Source organism: Lemur catta, chromosome 8, assembly GCF_020740605.2.
Source record: "Lemur catta isolate mLemCat1 chromosome 8, mLemCat1.pri, whole genome shotgun sequence".
Lineage (NCBI taxonomy): Eukaryota > Metazoa > Chordata > Mammalia > Primates > Lemuridae > Lemur > Lemur catta.
In genome coordinates this window covers 62,355,769-62,374,253 of record NC_059135.1, presented here as the reverse complement: position 1 = coordinate 62,374,253, position 18,485 = coordinate 62,355,769, and the positions used below count along the sequence as shown (strand labels likewise).

General features: G+C 41.5%; 1 protein-coding gene across 1 annotated transcript in view; it reads right to left on the bottom strand.

The window, feature by feature from the left end:
• DPP4 (dipeptidyl peptidase 4) overlaps window positions 1-18,485 on the bottom strand; it is an 80,590-nt gene that overhangs the window by 48,397 nt on the left and 13,708 nt on the right. Inside the window, exons 3-5 of the mRNA XM_045560163.1 lie at window positions 6,526-6,621; window positions 6,023-6,114; window positions 4,632-4,712 (exon numbers count right to left, since the gene is read on the bottom strand). Coding sequence (XP_045416119.1) covers window positions 4,632-4,712; window positions 6,023-6,114; window positions 6,526-6,621 — 269 coding nt within the window. The remainder of the gene's footprint in view (window positions 1-4,631; window positions 4,713-6,022; window positions 6,115-6,525; window positions 6,622-18,485) is intronic.

Here is an 18,485-nt window from a genome sequence, read left to right as displayed (position 1 = left end):
TGAGAAATGCAATTTACAGAAAAGTATGTAAAATAGGATTCCATTTTTATAGACCATGCAATAACTAAAAAGAACCCTATATATTTCCATAGAGCTATATGAACAAGGAGAAAAACATGAAATACAGAGAGATACACATTAGTATATACATATACTAGGGAGCCAAGTGAAAAAGGGGGAACAATAAGACTTTAAAAGTATGTAAATGACCACATATTTGCATTTATGAAAAACCATGTCTGAATGTGGATGTATATATAAATTAAACATATTTTAAAAGAAATTACTTATTCATATATCTGTCTTCCCTATCATACTCTTAGAGGTAGGAAATTGTGTCTTTTTCATCTTTGGATACCCAGAGTCTGGCTTGATGCAAGCCACATAGTAGGTGTTCAAGAAATAAACCAAATTAAAAAAAAATTCAAATTGTACCAATTAGGATGAGATAGATGAAATATGTAGCCCAAGGACACCCAGTTATGTGACAGCAGAGCTGAGACAAAAAACCAGAGTGCCTAACCTTAAGTATTTGGATTTCTTATCATCCTATTCTCTCATGTCAACAAATATTTATTGTTTGTTTCTACTTTTGCAAGTCATACAGTCCTTTCCTGAACCCTGGATTATTTTGGTGTTGAGGGTTAGGGTTGAGACATGAGAACCCCAGGAGTGGGACAGGACTTTGCCAAAGAGCAACCTGTGGACATGTCAGTTCACTGAACAAAAGCTGCTTGACCTTGAGGGGGACATTCCACCAATCAGGGATGTCTGCAAATGGAACCCACCTTGAAGCCTGAGGACCCTTGTAATCCAAAGGCAGAGAGAATGATCAAAGGATGTCAGCCCAGCAGATAGGAGCAGTTTGCTATTTTAAGCCTGAGGCAATGTTCCTATCTCTGTCCTGAGTTCATATCTCAGTAAAGGAGGAACTAGATAAAGTAGAAAGAAGTATGTGGTCTCTTTGTTCCCATTTGGATTATTCACTTTACTGCTGACTCACGATTTTATCTTTAACTGTGTATACTTAGCTAGTTTATTGTTACTTTGGGAGACCTTGAAACTTAAACTCATTATATGTACATGTAAATCAGTGGCTGATAATTGTTTGCTGAAAGAATAAATGCTGATGTGAGACTCTACTCATGGCCTCCTAGCTCACGGGAATGCTGGAGGACCCCTGATTTCCCCATGACTTTAATCTATACTTTGTCTCTGTCTGTCTGCTTTATTTCTAATCTCTTGTGACTTTCCTGCCTGGTACCTGATTTGTTGGGAGAGTTGTGAACTCCCAGCATTTTGACATACGCCATGCTTATTTCTGGGCAACCTTGAGCATAACACTTGCTAATACCAAAAGGTGTGGTACAGGCTAAAAATATTAAGAAGGGTTGAGGTCATTTCAGGATGACAAACCATCATGGCTTGTAAAAGGAAACTCAAGATGTTTGGTATGTTCACTTTATTTTTTTGAAACAGACTCATCAATCTCTTTAGTCTATGAACGTTGGCAGCCATCATCTACCAGACACTGCTGGATAACACAGGCTCCCTCCACTTGAGCAGCTCATAGCTGAATGGGGGATATAGACAAATAAATTACAACAAACGAATCACAACAGAATGTGCCAAGAGATAATGGAGGTGGGTGGGGAAAGGCAGGAATCATAAATTAGGCCTTGGGGAGGGAAAGAAGCTTATGAAAAAGGTGTTTCTTGGGCTGAGTGTAGTGGTAGAGGATGACAGAGAATGGGTAAAAGAGTAACATAGCAAAGAGAAGTCGAAGTGCAAAGACAGGAAAGGTCACGTTTAAGAGCACAAGCTTTGGAGTCTTCTAACCTGAATTCAAGTCTCCACTGTGTCAAGTGAGCAAGTTTCTTTCTAAGCTTCAATTTTCATTTTCAGGAACATGAATATAATAATAGCAACAATCTCAGGGTGTTCCCATGAGCATGCATGGGAAATGCGCAGCATGGTTTTGGAACATTGTTAACAAGGAACAGATGATACAAATATTATCATTATCTCCAGAGCATTAGGCAAACGGCAGAGATGCTAGGAAAACATCCATGCCAGACTGTATGGTACTTATTCACTCATACATGTATTCACTCACTCACCCATTTATTTCTTTTTAGCCATAACTTAGAAGTAATAATTGATCATTCTGGATGTGCTAACTCAGTCATGGAGAAGTCATGTAATAGGATCTCAAAAACACTGGACAGTGTACCTCCAAGGAAATGTAATAAAAGTATATGTTTCTTTCTTCTGGATATGTTTCTTGAGATTTGGTTAACCAAAACATTTATGCTATACAGAAAGTACCACTGGATACTCTTGGAAGTAAGAAAAATAAATAGAAGATACAGTTTTCTATGGTCAATAACCTTGTAATTTCATGCTTTATAATAAAACGCATATTCATTTAATGAGTATTTGTTGAGCATCTGCTATGTGGCCCTATCCTAGGAACTGGAAGCACAGCAGTGATGAAAACACGGGGAAACTGGTGCTAAACAAGGCAGGCAATAAATGAGCAAAGAAGTAAATAAAAAAATATCACAAAATGTTGTGAAGAGACTAAAATGGGCTAATGTGAGAGAGAGTGGTTTACGGGGTGCAGGTGGAACAGGGGGGCAAAGGGTAACGTTAGATAAAGTGCTCCAGCAAAGCCAGGACCCAAGTTAGTAAAAAGGGAAAGCCACGTGTTGGGAAGAAGGTTCCAGGAGGAAGCAGTAACAAGTGCTGTGGCCTTTACATGGGAATGAAGGTGATGCCTGAGACAAGGAAAGAGCTGTGCTCTTGAAGAATCTCAACTCTAGATCATAGAATCACCTAGGAGCCCTTCACTCTACCTGGGTCTGGGCACCCCTTATAGCTTTGCTGAGTTAGGTGTTTTGGGGTAGACCACAGACGTCTGTGTTTTTAAAAACCTCCCAAGTGATCCTACGGTGCAGGTGGGCCAAGAAGTACTGGCCAAGCATGGTGACTGGAGGAGAGGGGGCCAGGAGATGTGTTCAGCAGAGCAGACCAGGCTCCAATCACACAGGCCCCGTGGATGCCACGGTTAGATCTGGCATTTGATTCTGAGTGTGATCGGTAGCCACCGGAGAGCTTAAGTGCAGGGGTGGCATAATCTAATTTAGGATTTAAAAGGAGCGCTTTGGTTATTGCCTGAAGCATGGATTGCAGGGGGAAGGAGACAGAGTGAATACAGCAAAAAGTAGTTAAATACACCAGTAAGCTCTCGTGACACAACAAATACAAATCACTAATTGTAGCTGTCCAACTAAGGTCTCCCAGTGAAATGCATCCATTAGTACACATCAAACGGCACTGTCGAACCAGGCCAGAGAGTAAGTTGGGCTAGTATTACCTTTCTGTCTCTAGCTTACCCTCATATGTTAGTCTTGAAAATGGACCACTCTGTGGTTGTCACCCTGGTTGCTGGCTTTACCCCAGAGAATTCCATTTATTGATCTGGGGATTGAACCTGGACACTGGGAATCTTTAAAAAGTTCCTCAGGTGAATTTATTCTATAGGTAGCAATAAGAAGCACTGAATTAAACAAACAATAATCCATTAAGGGGCAACAGGTATGTTAAAGTTGGCGTAGGATTTTGACTTGCTTAGAGTTGACAAGTTTAGCAGAACACAGTCAGAGTCTTCTGTCCAGGAAATAGAGGCCAGCACAGGGAATCCAGGGTAAATATTATCATTGAGAGTTGCCATCCCAAGATGATAAATGGAGTAGGGAATGGTTTGCTTGGCCTGAGTACAGCAGTGTTGGTGTGCGAGATAAGGCACCACAATGCTGTTTATCCTGGGGAAAAAAAGGTCAGGGTGGGAGTTCCCCGCTTTGTACTTTGTTTTCAATCCAGAGTATTTCCATACGTTTCTAAGCTTCCCTACATGTCTCAAAACTTCCTATACTTGGCAACCATTGTCAAATCCACGAGTAACCAAAAAGCTGCTGTTAAAGTTCCTGGCAGTTTGCGTACTAAACATGAGCATGTGTGATTAAGCTGTAACCTTTCCTGAACGTGTGAGACTTTGGTGTTGGGCAGGGCAACTAGGGGAAGCTGAGTGCTCTCCTAAGAAGCTCTGTGACAGTGCTGAGGTCCCCCTCCTTGGAATGGCTTGTACATGGCGGGGCCTGAAGGTCAGGAGGTGGTGTGGGCCATCTTGCAGAGTGTCTTCTGCAGGATGGCAAGTTTGACTCTTTTTACAGCAAATACTTATTGAGGGTCTTACTATACATAAAGCTAAGACAAAGGAAATAAGGGGTTATATCACTCGATGGACAAGTCAGACATGTTAACTTACTTTTAAATTATATGATAAATGCCTATTATAAATTTTCATTGACTTATTAGTATCTATAATAGAATATTAACTATGTTTTTAATATTTGAAAGCATTAAAAATGAATTTATTTTAAATTTAAAACATTGAGCTTGTCTTTTATGAACGAGAATGACTCTTTGATGCTGAACTGATGAGTTTTTAGTGCCTATTATATTACTTAGATGTCAATCTTAAATATCCATACACCTGAAATCAGTTGTAAAGTACCATACTCTAAGACTCTTTAAAAAATGTCACAGTAAGAAAGCATTTGTTTTACCTTTACATAGTTGTATTCTAAGAGAATAAACTGTCCATCAGGAGATACTGAATAGTCATTTATAGAATATCCAAATTCATCCTGTCAATCAAGAAGAAAAAAGAAAAATTGAACAATTCAATTTAGCTGCCACCATTGAGCACTTACCACATAGAGGGGACTGTTCTGGATACGTGGTTTGTGCCCTGGGAGAACCCCATCTAGGAGATGGCATGTTCACCCACACAAGCGACCATGATACAAAGTGAGTGGCAATCAGTGTCAGAGAGCCAGAAAGGGAAGGATTAATCCTAACCGAGGAAAGATGGCTGTGGGGGAGAGGCTGAGGCAAGGAGAGAGAACCTTCTCAACAGGGGGAACAGCATGAGCAAGACCCCAGGTGTGGGAAGGGGCATGCATGCTTAAAGAATGTTTAGGGGTTATGTGTAATCTGAAGTACAGGATGTGTCAGACACAGCGGCAGGTGAGACGACACCAAATTAGAAAAATAGCTGAGACCTAAATATTATATAAGATGTGGAACTATGACCCATTTTTGCATGTGGAAGTGACAGAGTCATATCTATCTTTGACAGAGATACTCTGGTGACACAGTAGCTGAAACAAGAGGGAGGAGCAAAGGGGTGGCATCCACCTGGGCGTGGGCAGCACAGCGGACAGGTCACAGAATATGGATAGGGACACGAGTGAGAGCACTCACTACTGCAAGGCTAGGACTGCACAGTGGAAATGGAAATCTCTGACATACTCGACATGCAGAAGGTTTGTGGAATAGCTAATTATAGGGCTTGACAGAGATGTCAAGGATGATTCCCAGGTTTCTAGCTTAAGTAACTAGGAGGAGAATTAAGTGACTATTTACCAAGATTGGGAACTCCGGAAGAGAAATAAGATGTTTTAAGTTTGCTAGGACAGTGAAGGGGAGATAAGCAATTTTGTTGGGAATTCTGAGTTTAAAATGCCTGCAGGCCACCCAGGTGCAGGAGCCCAAGGCTACTGGCAATTGAAGTTCGGATCTGGGGAGGGGGCTAGTGTTATAAAAAGTGTGTGTATGAGAATCAGGGCCAGAGAGGAGAGCACTGATGCTGTGGAAGTGCATGAAAGTCACCAGAGGAGAGCATGCAAAGCCAGGTGATGGGCCAGTATTTGAAGACAGAGCCTGAGGAGCACTTACATTTAAAAATATGGGCAGAGGAGGAGGAATCATCAAAGGAGACTAAAAAGTGGCCAAGGCAGGGAGCATTTCAAGGAGGAGAGAAAGATCCACTGTGCCATATGCTGCAGAGAGAGTCCAATAGGATGAGAAACGATAGTACTCATGATTCGAAAGGCAGTGAAAAAAAAAAATCCCCAGACTTTAATGCATGAACTAATTATGTGATTAAACATACAAATGTACTGTTCTCCAAAAACATGGAGCTGTTTCCATATTCAGCATTGAATAGCAAGATATTATTTTCTTGTTTGTAGAGATATTCGTGATCTAAAGAGAGAAAACAACCAGATCAATATTTCAAGTTGCTATTAAACATCTTCATAAGCTGACAATTATGAAATAAAATTTAAGATTTAAGTTCATACAAGGACTAAATAAGCATTTCTAAGTTCGGAAAACATGAATGATCAATATTATGCTAGCATTCATTCATTTTTCCTTTATCGTCAAGGTTTCAATTCACTTTTAACTTTTTATAGTATATGTCAAAGAAACAGTTGGGTTTCTCTCTGTCTTCTCTCCCTTTGCACCCTTAAGCAGAAAAAAAAAATACTCTCCATAGAGTTTTTAAAAACAAGAAATATATCTTCTTAGAGCCATAAAAGTGCCTCACAATGCAATTTAATTAGAATGGATTTAAGCATAAAAATCTGCTCCCTATAAAAAAAAAATTCTTACCTGAAAACCACCGTAAGGAGTATGACTTCAGTTTAAAAGTACTTTTTAAGTAATCAGTTAGAGTGTAAGTGCTGCGACTGTCAGCTGCGGCATCATCTGTTGGTCGGAAAAAGAGCCAAATGTTCAGTAAGATGCAATAACCTAAGTTTTGGATAAAATAAACAAATGGATCTCTACAATATACCCTGCTCACAAAATGCAGAAATGTGTCACAAAGTGCAAGACACATTTTGAGAGACTTCAGACTGGATGGATGGAGTAAAAATGCATTTAACTGTAAAGTGAGTATGTCTGTTTGGCTGTGTTATATTGGTGTTACATTAGTGATCTTCACTGTGGAGGTCTAGATCAGCAAGGTCTAATAGAAATAGGAGTACATTTTCTAGTAGTCATATTTTTTAAAAAATTAAGGTGAAATTAATTTTAATAGCATATTTTATTTAGTCTAATATATCTAAAATATTATCATTTCAACATGAAACCAATATTTAAATGTTATTAATGAGATCTTTCACTTTCTTTTTTTCATACTAACTCCTTGAAATCTGGTATGTAGTTTACACTTACAGCATATCTCAATTTGACTAGGCACATTGCAAGTCCATAGCTACATGTGGCCACGTGGCCAGGGACTACTGTAGTGAATGGCACAAGGTTAGAACACCCTTTACTGAGGCCCTGAGGTCAACTTCAAGCCTTTTTGCTCCTTAGAGACCTTAAAGACATGCTGATCACCCAATTCATGGATCTCTGTTTCTATCATTGCTTTTCCTAGAACTGGGTGGAATTTGTGTGGTTCTGTATTCTGCTATTGGTGACCCAAATTCAAAGTCTGAAAATAATTTTTGATGTCTCTCTCTGTTTTCCCACCACTCCGATCTACTGATCCCATTGATTCTTCCTGGGAAATCTTTTTTCCAGGTAGCCCTGCCAACCAAGTTCTCCCGTTCCAATTCCTCCTCTGTACCACCGCTGGAATGACTTTTCTAAAACTCTACTTTCATCCTGGTGATCACTTCCTCAAAAGTTTCAGTGTTTTCCCATTGCCTACAGGAAGAGTCAAAGTCCTTAGCCTGACCACTCACGGCAGCCCTCCACAATTTGACACGAGACTCTCTTCCTAGGCTCGTGTCCACTCTCTCCCTAATCATCCAGTCTGACCATCTGCCCACTGCACCCAGGAGATCTTCTAGGGCTTTTTCTCCTCTGCTCCCCATCCTAAGCCACTTCTTTGCAATGTCTTCCCTACTGCCCTGGCTGTCATGACTACCACCCTCTGACTCCCACCACTCTCATGAAGACTTCAGTTTGGCCCTCCCTGACTTTTGCCCCCACCGTATTCATTTGGCTCTTGTCATTTAATGACCTGTGTTGACAGCTATTTTTCCATGCCTACTTGCATGGTGTCCTTGGCTAAGCCACGTACTCTTTGAAGGCAAGGACTTGTTTTCTGTTTGTTTTGTTTTTGTTTTTTTTGCATTAACCTTCAGCACCTAGCACAGTTCAATGCCACAGTAGGCACATACACACAGAAAGCTTTTACTGATTGATGTAGGACATCATCCTAGAAGCATAATCAAACCAATGCGACTCCTCTTCCCCAATCTCAAAGCCTATCTACTGATGGCAAAGAGCTTAAAGTGTTCTTTCAAGTTCTCTGCTTTTCCCACATATACACAACATGCATTCACTCAATCACCCACTACCTAACATTCTTATAACTGCAGTTCTTACACTTTCGGGATTGAGAAGCCAGTAGCACCTTCTCTTGTGAGTTTTTTACAGCCTAAGGGAAGGTAATTCTCTTATAGGAAATGCTCTTTTAAAAATGTTCTTAAGGCCAGGTGCGGTGGCTCACGCCTGTAATCCTAGCACTCCAGGAGGCCGAGGCGAGTGGATCGCTCGAGGTCAGGAGTTCGAGACCAGCCTGAGGAAGAATGAGACCCCGTCTCTACTAAAAATAGAAAGAAATTATATGGGCAACTAAAAATATATATAGAAAAAATTAGCCGGGCATGGTGGCGCATGCCTGTAGTCCCAGCTACTCGGGAGGCTGAGGCAGGAGGATCGCTTGAGCCCAGGAGTTTGAGGTTGCTGTGAGCTAAGCTGACGCCACGGCACTCTAGCCCAGGCAACAGAGTGAGACTCTGTCTCAAAAAAAAAATGTTCTTAAGATTTTATTTCTTCAGATCTCATCTGATAATAGACGTGTATTATTAATATATCTGCCTATAAAACCTTCCATTTCAAGGGATAAAATTGCTACATTTCACTTTATTACTTTTTGATTGATTTTACTTAAATTTAGTTTTTTAATAGGTTAAAGAGATTTTAAAACTCTAATTTTTTTTCAATGTAGTCCTGCATTTCATTCCTGAAAGTTAGTAAGATATTCATGTTTGTTAGTAGAAATATAGCAAGTGAGGAAAATCAGCCCTTGAACTTGCCAACCTACAAACAAGAAGTTAAAGCTTGTGCTACAGAAAATATTATTTGAAACTCATATTGAGAATAGTAACTACAAATCTGGATTTGTTCACAAAATGCTCTCAATTGTTTGAGAATGGTTGGTTATTCATCCAACCATTCTGTCATATATCACAAAGTTCAAAAGTACTATTTGAAAAACACTACTGAGGAGAATATACCCAGTTATCAAGAGCTATTAGTCTAAAATGTACACAAAACACATACCCGAATTCATGTAATTAGAGGTATAGACTGTTAATAGACATTCACAATCCTAATATTATCTGCTGATGTAGATGTCTACACAGGCTTACAGATACAGATAGAAATATAATATATATAGACACATATATACATATATGTATATATAATAAAACAGACACATCAACATAGAATATCTGTCACTGACTTTTGATTTTATAAGAAGGGAATTAACTGAATACCTATTAGAGATCACATATAGTGTTATCTCATTTAAATGCTCTCTCACTGAAAGGTATTTACCCAGGTTTTTCAGCGCAACACACTTATATCGGAATGTTAACATAATCGAGGCAAAATTCCTTTGACATCACCTGCTGCCTGGCGTGCTGCTGCTCACGCTCATACGTGTTCCTCACTGAGCACTTCCCCTCCTGCCCTCCTCACACCTTGCTGGGTTCATTCTCTCATGAGCCACCAGCTTTTCTAAACCCATCATCTCCACCACTTTCTGGCTCCCTTCCACCCATGATGGCCCCCTGTGAACTGGGTACATCTGCTGATGTTCCAGATCTCAACACTGATGCCACACTCTTGCTACAGCCCAGGACAGCCCTGCAAGGCCCCTGGCCACCTTGACTTGCGTTGGGCTCACTCACTCAGCTGCTTTACAATAACCCTGCAATCCAGTTTCCATATGTTAGCTACCCAGTCCCAGAGCCACACAGCTACACTGGAGCAAGCAGAGAAACAAATGTGCCTTGTTTTTTGTCTTGCCATTCGATAAGCAGGGCACATTGGAAGACAGTTTTAAAACATCTAGATAAGCGAGTTCTGTGAGATACGAGTGCCAAGTCCAGGTTTTGACCTTTAGCAAGTTCATAGTTTGCTGCCAAGTTACAATCTATTTTGTCAAACCCTTATAGGACACGCTCACGTTTCTTCTTCCTTGTCTACTTGCTCGCTGACAGGGCATTGCTACAGCAACAGATGACGGTCTCTGGCTGCTTGTGTGATTTTCTTGGTGTGGCCTGGCTCATGTCGTTCATTTGACTTATCCGTTCAAAGCACTGTGCAGCCAAGTAAAGCAGTTAATCATATGTTACCCATCAGCTTATACAGAAACTCTTAGATTTAAATCTTATTTAATTTAAAAATAATTTTTTAAAAACGGTTAGCAACTCTATACTTTACCTCTTTGGCTAGAGCAACTATTAGCTTGAACCATATGAAAATACTATTTTTATCAGATAAAAAAGGTAGAATAGCAGCACTTAAAACAGATCAATATAGTAATAAATTCGTATTGGGCCAGGGGCGATGGCTCACTCCTGTAACCCCAAAACTTTGGGATTTCTTGAGGCCAGGAGTTCAACACCAGCCTGGACAACATAGCAAGACCCTGTCTCTACTAAATTAATTAATTAATTTTTATAAAAGTGTTATGGCATCTTAATGAACTTGCTGTAGGATCAAAATCACTTCCGAATAAAAGTAATTCCAGAATGACAAGACCCAAATAAAAAAAGTAGTGTTATTCCATGGGATATTCTTGCTTTGATCGATTGTTACTATGTGATTACAGGATATTTTAAATACTTTTATATCCATTCATAATAAATATTTTTTGTCGGTATTAAACTCTGATATATAATATTTCCACTTAACAAAGATAAACTGTTTTGGTAAATAAATGGCTAATGAAATACATATAAAAAGAAATGTGCTCTTTACAGCTCATAAATGCATAAAGTTGTTAAAAACAGGCAAAAGAGATATCTGGTTATAGAGTTCCTGTGTTCCATATGGTAATCAGTTAACATTCCATATTGATGCTTATATCTATGATGAATATAAAGAAATAAAATGAGTGTTAACTTCAAAATTTGCTCTAGCAAAATAGCAGCCTTGACATAGGGACAGAGGAAGAAAAATAAAGACGACAGAAGAAGAAATTGACTGAAAGTCTTCCCATCTCCTGTAGCTGTACTATCAGTGGCATGTGCAGGCTGCCACCCATTCCCATTGATTTGACAAATACCCAGTTAGGGGTTGAGTAGCTGGTGGCTTTGAAATCAGAGAGTCTGGATTTGAACCCAGATATACTTCTTGACTTGGGGCCTTAGGAAAATTACTGAACCTTTGCTATGGTTTGAATGATGGTGTCTCCTCCAAAATTCATGTTGAAACTTAATCCCCACTGTGGTGGCATTAAGAGGTGGGGCTTTTAGGGAAATGATTAGTGCCTCATAAAAGGCCTGGAGGGAACCGGCTTAGGCCTTTTTGTCCCTCTGCCTTCTACCAGGGGAGGATGCTGCTGAGAGAGAAGATGCCACACATAAGCAGAACTCACCAGACATTGACCTGCCTGCACATTGATCTTGCACTTCTCAGCTTCCAGAACTGCGGGAAATAAGTTTCTGTTCTTTATAAATTACCCAATCACAGGTATTTTGTTGTAGTACCACAAAAGGACTAAGGCAGAAACCAGTACCAGAGAAATGGAATATTGCTATAACAAATACCTTAAAAATGTGGAAGTGGCTTTGGAAATGTGGAACGAGGTAATGGGTAGAGGCTGTAACAGTTTTGAAGTGCATGCTAGAAAAAGCTTAGCAATGAACTTGTCTCAACTGTGTCCATTGATTTGTGGAAGGCAGAATTTAAGAGCAATGAACTAGGATGTCTGGCAGAAGAAATCTCTAAGCAAAGTGTTCAGGGTGTTGCATGGCTTCTCCTGATTTCCTACAGTAAAATGTGAGAGGAGAGAAACAAATTAAAGACAGAATTTACAATCAAAAAGGAAGTAGACCTTAAAGATGTGGAGCCTGGCAGGTTGTGAAGACTGAAAAGGCGGGTTCAGAGAGAATGCCAAGGATATGGCCAAGCAACCGTTTAATAAGGAGATCATTATGGATAGAAGGAAGCCAGATGCTATTCATCAAGGCAAGGGAAGAATGATGCTGAAGGCATTTCAGAGATTATTGGTGCTGCTTCTCCCATCACAGGCTCAGAGCGCCAAGGCCTAGGGGACAGACCTATGTCAAAAGAGGGGCCTCGGGCATCCATGGGACCTCAGCATTCACTGCCCTGCACCACCTCAAGTCTCTCTCCCTACATTCTGGCTCAGCACTCCTGGACTGCCCCATATGTGGCTCAAGCTGGCCCAACTGCCACTCCAGAAGGTACAAACTATGACCCCTTGCAGCATCCACGTGGTGCTAACTCTGCAGGAGCACACAGTGCATGAGCCGTGGAGGCATGGCTACCTCCACCTCGATTTCAAAGGATGCCTCAGAGAGCCTTGTGGCCCAGGCAGAGAACTGCCACAGGGGTGGGGCCACTCCCAAATGCCCTCAGTAAGGCAATATTTAGTGGAACTGTGGGGGCAGGGTCACCCTTGAGACCTCAGAACTGTAGCGCCACCAATATGTAATGCCAGCCTGAGAGAGCCACAGACACGAGACTCCAACCCACAAGAGCAGCACTGTGGGCTGTGCCTGGCAAAGCCATGGAGGGAAGGGGTCCTCTGGGGCCTTGGGAACCCAGCGCCCACCCCAGTGTGTCTGGAGGTGGGGCATGGAGTCAAATATTATTCTCAAGACTCAAGATTTTGTGTTGTTTGCCTTGCTGGAGTTTGGACTTATTGGAACCTGTTAACCCTTTCCTCTTGCCATTTCTCCCTTTTGGAATAGGAATGTCTACCTTATGCCTGTTCTACCACAGTATTTTGGAAGCACATAACTGGTTTGATTTCATAGGTTAGAGAGCAATCTGCCTCAGGGTGAATCATACCTTGAGTCTCCCCCATATCTGATTTAGATGAGACTCTGGACTTAAGACTTTGGGTTGATGCCAGAACCAATTAAGACTTCTGAGGCTCTTAGGGTGGAATGAATGTATTTTGCATATGAGAAGGACATGAATTTGGGGGGCCAAGTGTGGAATGCTATGGTCTGAATGTTCACAAAAATTCAGGGGTTAAAACTTAATCACTGTCATGGCAATATTAAGAGGTGGGGCCTTTGGGGAAGTGATAAAGTCATAAGAGCGCCATGCTCATGAATGGATTAGTATCTTCTTTTTTGAGACAGGGTCTTGCTCTGGTTGCCCGGACTGGAGAGCAGTGGCACAATCATAGCTCACTGTAACCTCAAACTTCCTCCTGGGCTCAAGCAGTCCTCCCATCTCAACCTCCTGAGTATCTGGGACTACAAGCACACACCACTGTGCTCAGCTTGGATTAGTACCTTAAAAAAGGGCTGGAGGCAACTAGCTTAGGCCTTTCCTTTCCTTCTGCCATGTGAGGTCACATCAGACACTGAATGCCAGCACATTGATATTGGACTTCCCATCCTCCAGAACTGTGAGAAAATAAATTTCTGTTGTTTATAAATTACCTAGACTATGGTATGTTGTTATAACAGCACAAACTAAAACAACCTTTTAAAGCCTCAATTTTTTAATCTATAAAATGACAAATAGTGTTATTTGGCCCATAGGGATTTACAATGATTAAATGAGATAATACGTGTAATATGCTTAGTTCAGGACTTAGAATTTAGGAAGCCCTGTGGACATGTTGCACTATGTTTAATTATTTTGTTCCAAGCGTGTGCTAGGCAATCAGAAGTCAAAGATGCATAAAAAAGCGTCTCTCCCCAAAGCAGCTAGAAGTAAAGATTAAGCATTTAGCTGCAATAAAATAGTAGCCAATTAAATTTCACTATATTCATAATAAAAAATGATCCTAGTAAGACAGCATGAGACCATTACATTGAGAAAACATCTGGGATAAGGGCAATCTAATCATTTGCCAAGTGCCAGTGAATATCGCTTTCTTCCTTAGACATTCCTAACACCATCCATAGCGTCCATAGTGGGAGCCAGCAGTTTCCAGTACGAAGGGAGACGCTGAACTTCATGGAAATAGAGACTGCGTGAGAGTGATGTTTCTCTGATTACTATACACAAGAGGCATTAGATTATCATCACAATCAGCAGATTTACCTTCTCCACAAGAGAAACATACAGGCACATCTGATAAATGCATTGCCCTTGACCGGGAGGCTGTATTATGTTGGGACTGCGTACTCTAAACATCTACCTTGACCAAACTTCAGTTAGGGAGGTAATCACCATAATTTCACATGTTCATCCTCAAAGGCCAACCAAATAATACAATGCACATTTCACAGAATAGCAACAGTTTGGAAAAAAGGAAACACCTTAATGGAATAGTCTGTCATGGCGCTAACCTCACCTTCTCCTCCTCTTCCCTTATCATTCTACTCCATCCACACTGGTGCCCAGCAGTTCCTCAGACATACCAGGCTCACTCCTGCCTCAGGGACTTTGCACTGGCTGTACCCTCTGCCTGGAATGTTCTTCCCCCGAGATACGCCCGAGGTTTTCTCCCTCACCCCCTTCAGGTCTCTATTTAAATGTCCCATTTCTTCCCTGGACTAGCACTGCAGCCCCTTCCCCCATGGCATTCTCTACTGCCCTTTCCACCTTTATTTTTTTTCCTTAGAGTGATACCAACTAACATCCTATATATTTTTCTTATTTACTTTGTTCATTGCCTGCCTTCCTTGATTGGATGTAAGCTCCATGAGTGCACTGAGTTTGTTTACTATTGTATCACTACAGCCTGGAACAGTGCCTGGCACTCAGTAAATAGTTGTTGAATGAAAAGATAAAAGCAAGACAATACAAAAATAAGAACCAACAGCTCCAAACATCAGTATTTGAACTCCAGCTGGCTGTGGTATTGGAAGCGCAGTGAGCTTGGCCAGACATGTCTAGCCAGAATCGGGACAGGACCCTCAGGTTCCAGCCTGCCACTGGCCACCGTTAGGTCAGTTCACTTCTGTAAGCATGTGCCAGCCATTTACCTACTGTCTTTCAGCTCTAAATACACCCTTCCTTGCTCAGTAATGCTGGAAAGAGGATCTACAGCTCTATTTCCAAGATCCCTTCATCTGCAGGATTCCTATCAGGTTCCGCCAACAGCGAAAAATTGGTCGTCAATAGAAGAGAAGGGACTCCCCTCCTCTTGCTGATCCTGCCAGCATGCACCCAGCAGTAGCACCTGCCCAGCCTCTAGCTTCCTTTGCAATATCCCAACCCTGCTTCCTCATGCCCCTCAGAGGTACAAGAAGCAGCCCAGTGCCCGACACATCTTAGAGTTCTGAGCCCAGCCCTTCAGTCTCCCTCTTTTTTCTCTTTGTTGCCAAGCTCTAGAGGTGGCCCCTTCTTGCAGTTACTGTCCCTGAGATACCTCACAATTCCTCTTTTGCTCCTTTATCTGCTTAACCAGTTTTCATATTAAATCCCTCTGCTGGCCAGACGCGGTGGCCCTAGTCTGTAATCCAGCACTCTGGGAGGCCGAGGCGGGCGGATCGCTTGAGCTCAGGAGTTTGAGACCAGCCTGAACAAGACTGAGGCCCCGTCTCTACTAAAAATAGGAAGAAATTATATGGACAACTAAAAATATATATAGAAAAAATTAGCCGGGCATGGTGGTGCATGCCTGTAGTCCCAGCTATTCGGGAGGCTGAGGCAGTAGGATGGCTTGAGCCCAGGAGTTAGGTTGCTGTGAGCTAGGCTGACGCCACGGCACTCTAGCCCGGGCAACAGAGTGAGACTCTGTCTCAAAAAAAAAAAATTAAATTAAATCCCTCTGCTGAAAAACCTGGTATGATTTCTATATTGGTCACTGTACCCTAACTGATATAAAGACTTACTCATCTTACCCACAAAGGCTCTGTAAGCTGTAAGAATACAATATCCAGACCTGGGGTTGGCAACGTTTTTCTTAAATGGCCGGATGGTAAATAGTTTAGTCTTTGTGGGCCTTATGGTCTCTGGTCTCTGTCGCAGCAACTCAAGTCTGCCACTGCTGCCTGAAAGCAGCCACAGCCAAAGTGTAAGTGACTGGGCGTGCCTGTGTTCCCATAAAACTTTATTTACAAAAACAGATGGCCAGCCCTGCCTGCAGTTTGACAACCTCGTCTAGACATTCCTCAAAATTGTGAGCAACATTAAAAAAAGAAAGAAACAAAGAAACCTGCTCCAAAGATTGGTTTTGAAAGACAGATGTTGAGATTGCAACTCCAATTGCCTTGAAACAATAGCAGCATGAGACTCCGATAAACCCAGCAGAAAAGTGCAAGTGGACAGAATATTCACGTCTCCACATTCGGGTCAAGGTGGACGTCTTCATCTTGAGACACCGGTGAGGAAACGCAAGGCGGGAGGGGCTGCCGGAAGTAAACCCAGATGCCACTTCCGGGCTTGCCTGCCGCCGCGGCAGAGTCCGGAGGCCGCACACACAGGAAGCCGGCAGTAAACAAGGCAGCAGGACTGCTTTGTTCCCTTTTGAAATAAAATTGCTTTTTTTTTTCTAATTATAGTCAGTCTTTCCCTTTGATAAGACGCTTCTGAAAATAAACAAGGCTGACCCAATAATGGCCCAAACTAATATTTACAGAGCTGCTGTGCCCCACGAAATTGACTGTATTCCAAGGTGATGTAATCCGATGTGACTGCGGGGAAGAGAAGCACTTGAAAGGTGGAAAATTCTTCACTGTATGGCTAAGTGACACACAGGCTCATGAAACGCGCAACTATTTTAGCCAAGGGCTAGTTTCTCTGGACAAATACTTGAAGTAGTTGTAGTGAGACATCAGTGGAAGTTATTATAATACAAGCTAAGAAAGATCAAGTTGTGTTGGAAAGAAAACCGATTAGAGAACATCAGCAGTTAGGGAAACCGAAAGCTCTAGTAATGACTCATTGAAGAACTTTCCAGAAAGATATATAAGTGTAATCAACAAGGCTACTGTTTGTGACAAGCATTTGTCATCCACAATATAAGGAAAAACAATCATTGGAAAACAAAACTGCCACAGAAATTTTCCCTTTCCTGGTATTTGCCAGACAAAACATTCAGCAGGGCGAATGTTATTACACTGTGTGCCTCTGGGGCTGTTAAAAGAAAAAAAAAAGGCAAAAAAATATAAAGAATAGTGATTACACATTTTTTTATAGAGTTCTTCAGTGCACTGGGCTGTTTTAGGCAATAAATACTTTTTTTTTTTTTTGGAGACAGACTCTCACTCTGTCACCCCAGCTAGAGTGCAGTGGTATGATCATAGCTCACTGCAGCCTCAAACTGGGCTCAAGCAATCCTCCTGACTCAGCCTCACAAAGTGCTAGGATTACAGGTGTGAGCCATCATGCCCAGCCCATTAAATACATTTATTAACTAATTTATTCCTCTGATTTTCATCTCCATTTTACAGATAACGAGACAGGCACAGACAGGCGTAGCCAGTAACTGGAGTAAAGTCCCACGATTAGTATGCACCAAAGCCACATTTGAACCAGACAATATGGCGCAAAGCTTGTGGTTACAACCACTCCTCTAAGCCTCTCTGAATTTTTGGGGCAGTGGATTAAACATAGTAAATGCTGTGCTGGCAGTTTTCATGAGTTGGTGGAGGTAAATTAGACTTTATAGAAGTGTTCGAATTCAATGTTTGCAACAATTTAAATAGGCAGGTCAGTAGTGTCATTTGGACTTGGGTTAGTTGAAACTTAATTTTTTCTAGTGTTCCAAAATAAAATGAATACAAGTTCTCTCTAAGAACTCTAGAATTTTCCCTCTGGACTGTATTAAGGGTGGCAACTCTGTGACTTTCTGGAAAGAAAGTTATATCATCCTTGTTCTCTTTTCCGTGGTATATCCAATAACCTTCATCATCTTTCCCTTAAACTCATAAAGAAATAATTATGTATGTTTTAATCCAGGTTTCTTTTCTTCCTTTTTTTAAAAAAAAATGTTTTCTGGATTTTAAACATTACACAATGCTAAATAACTCAGGCCCTGCAGTGTACATTTTCAAAAAAGTATGAAATTATCCAACAGAAAGATTCAGTGATTCCTCCTTTATAACAAAAGCCATAAAGGGCTTATTTTCTACCATGCTTGTCATTTCTGGGGATCTGTCTCTGCTGCCATTGTCTAACCCTTGTCTTAAAACTCAGAGGGAGAGGTGGGCTTCCTTCCTGCCAGTTCTCCCCGACTCTGTGCCTCAGAGCCCTGTCTTCTTCATCCTCAAGGGATTTTGTTCTCAGTTCATCTTTTCCCTCTCAAGTGTCTTCAGTGTCTTTTCACTGCTCACTGCTGCTCTGTCCTTAAGCATGCTGCGGGTGCACCTACCTTAAAGAGATACCTGACCCTGCTGCCTCCTCAAGCCATCTGACAGACTTCTCAAATAAAC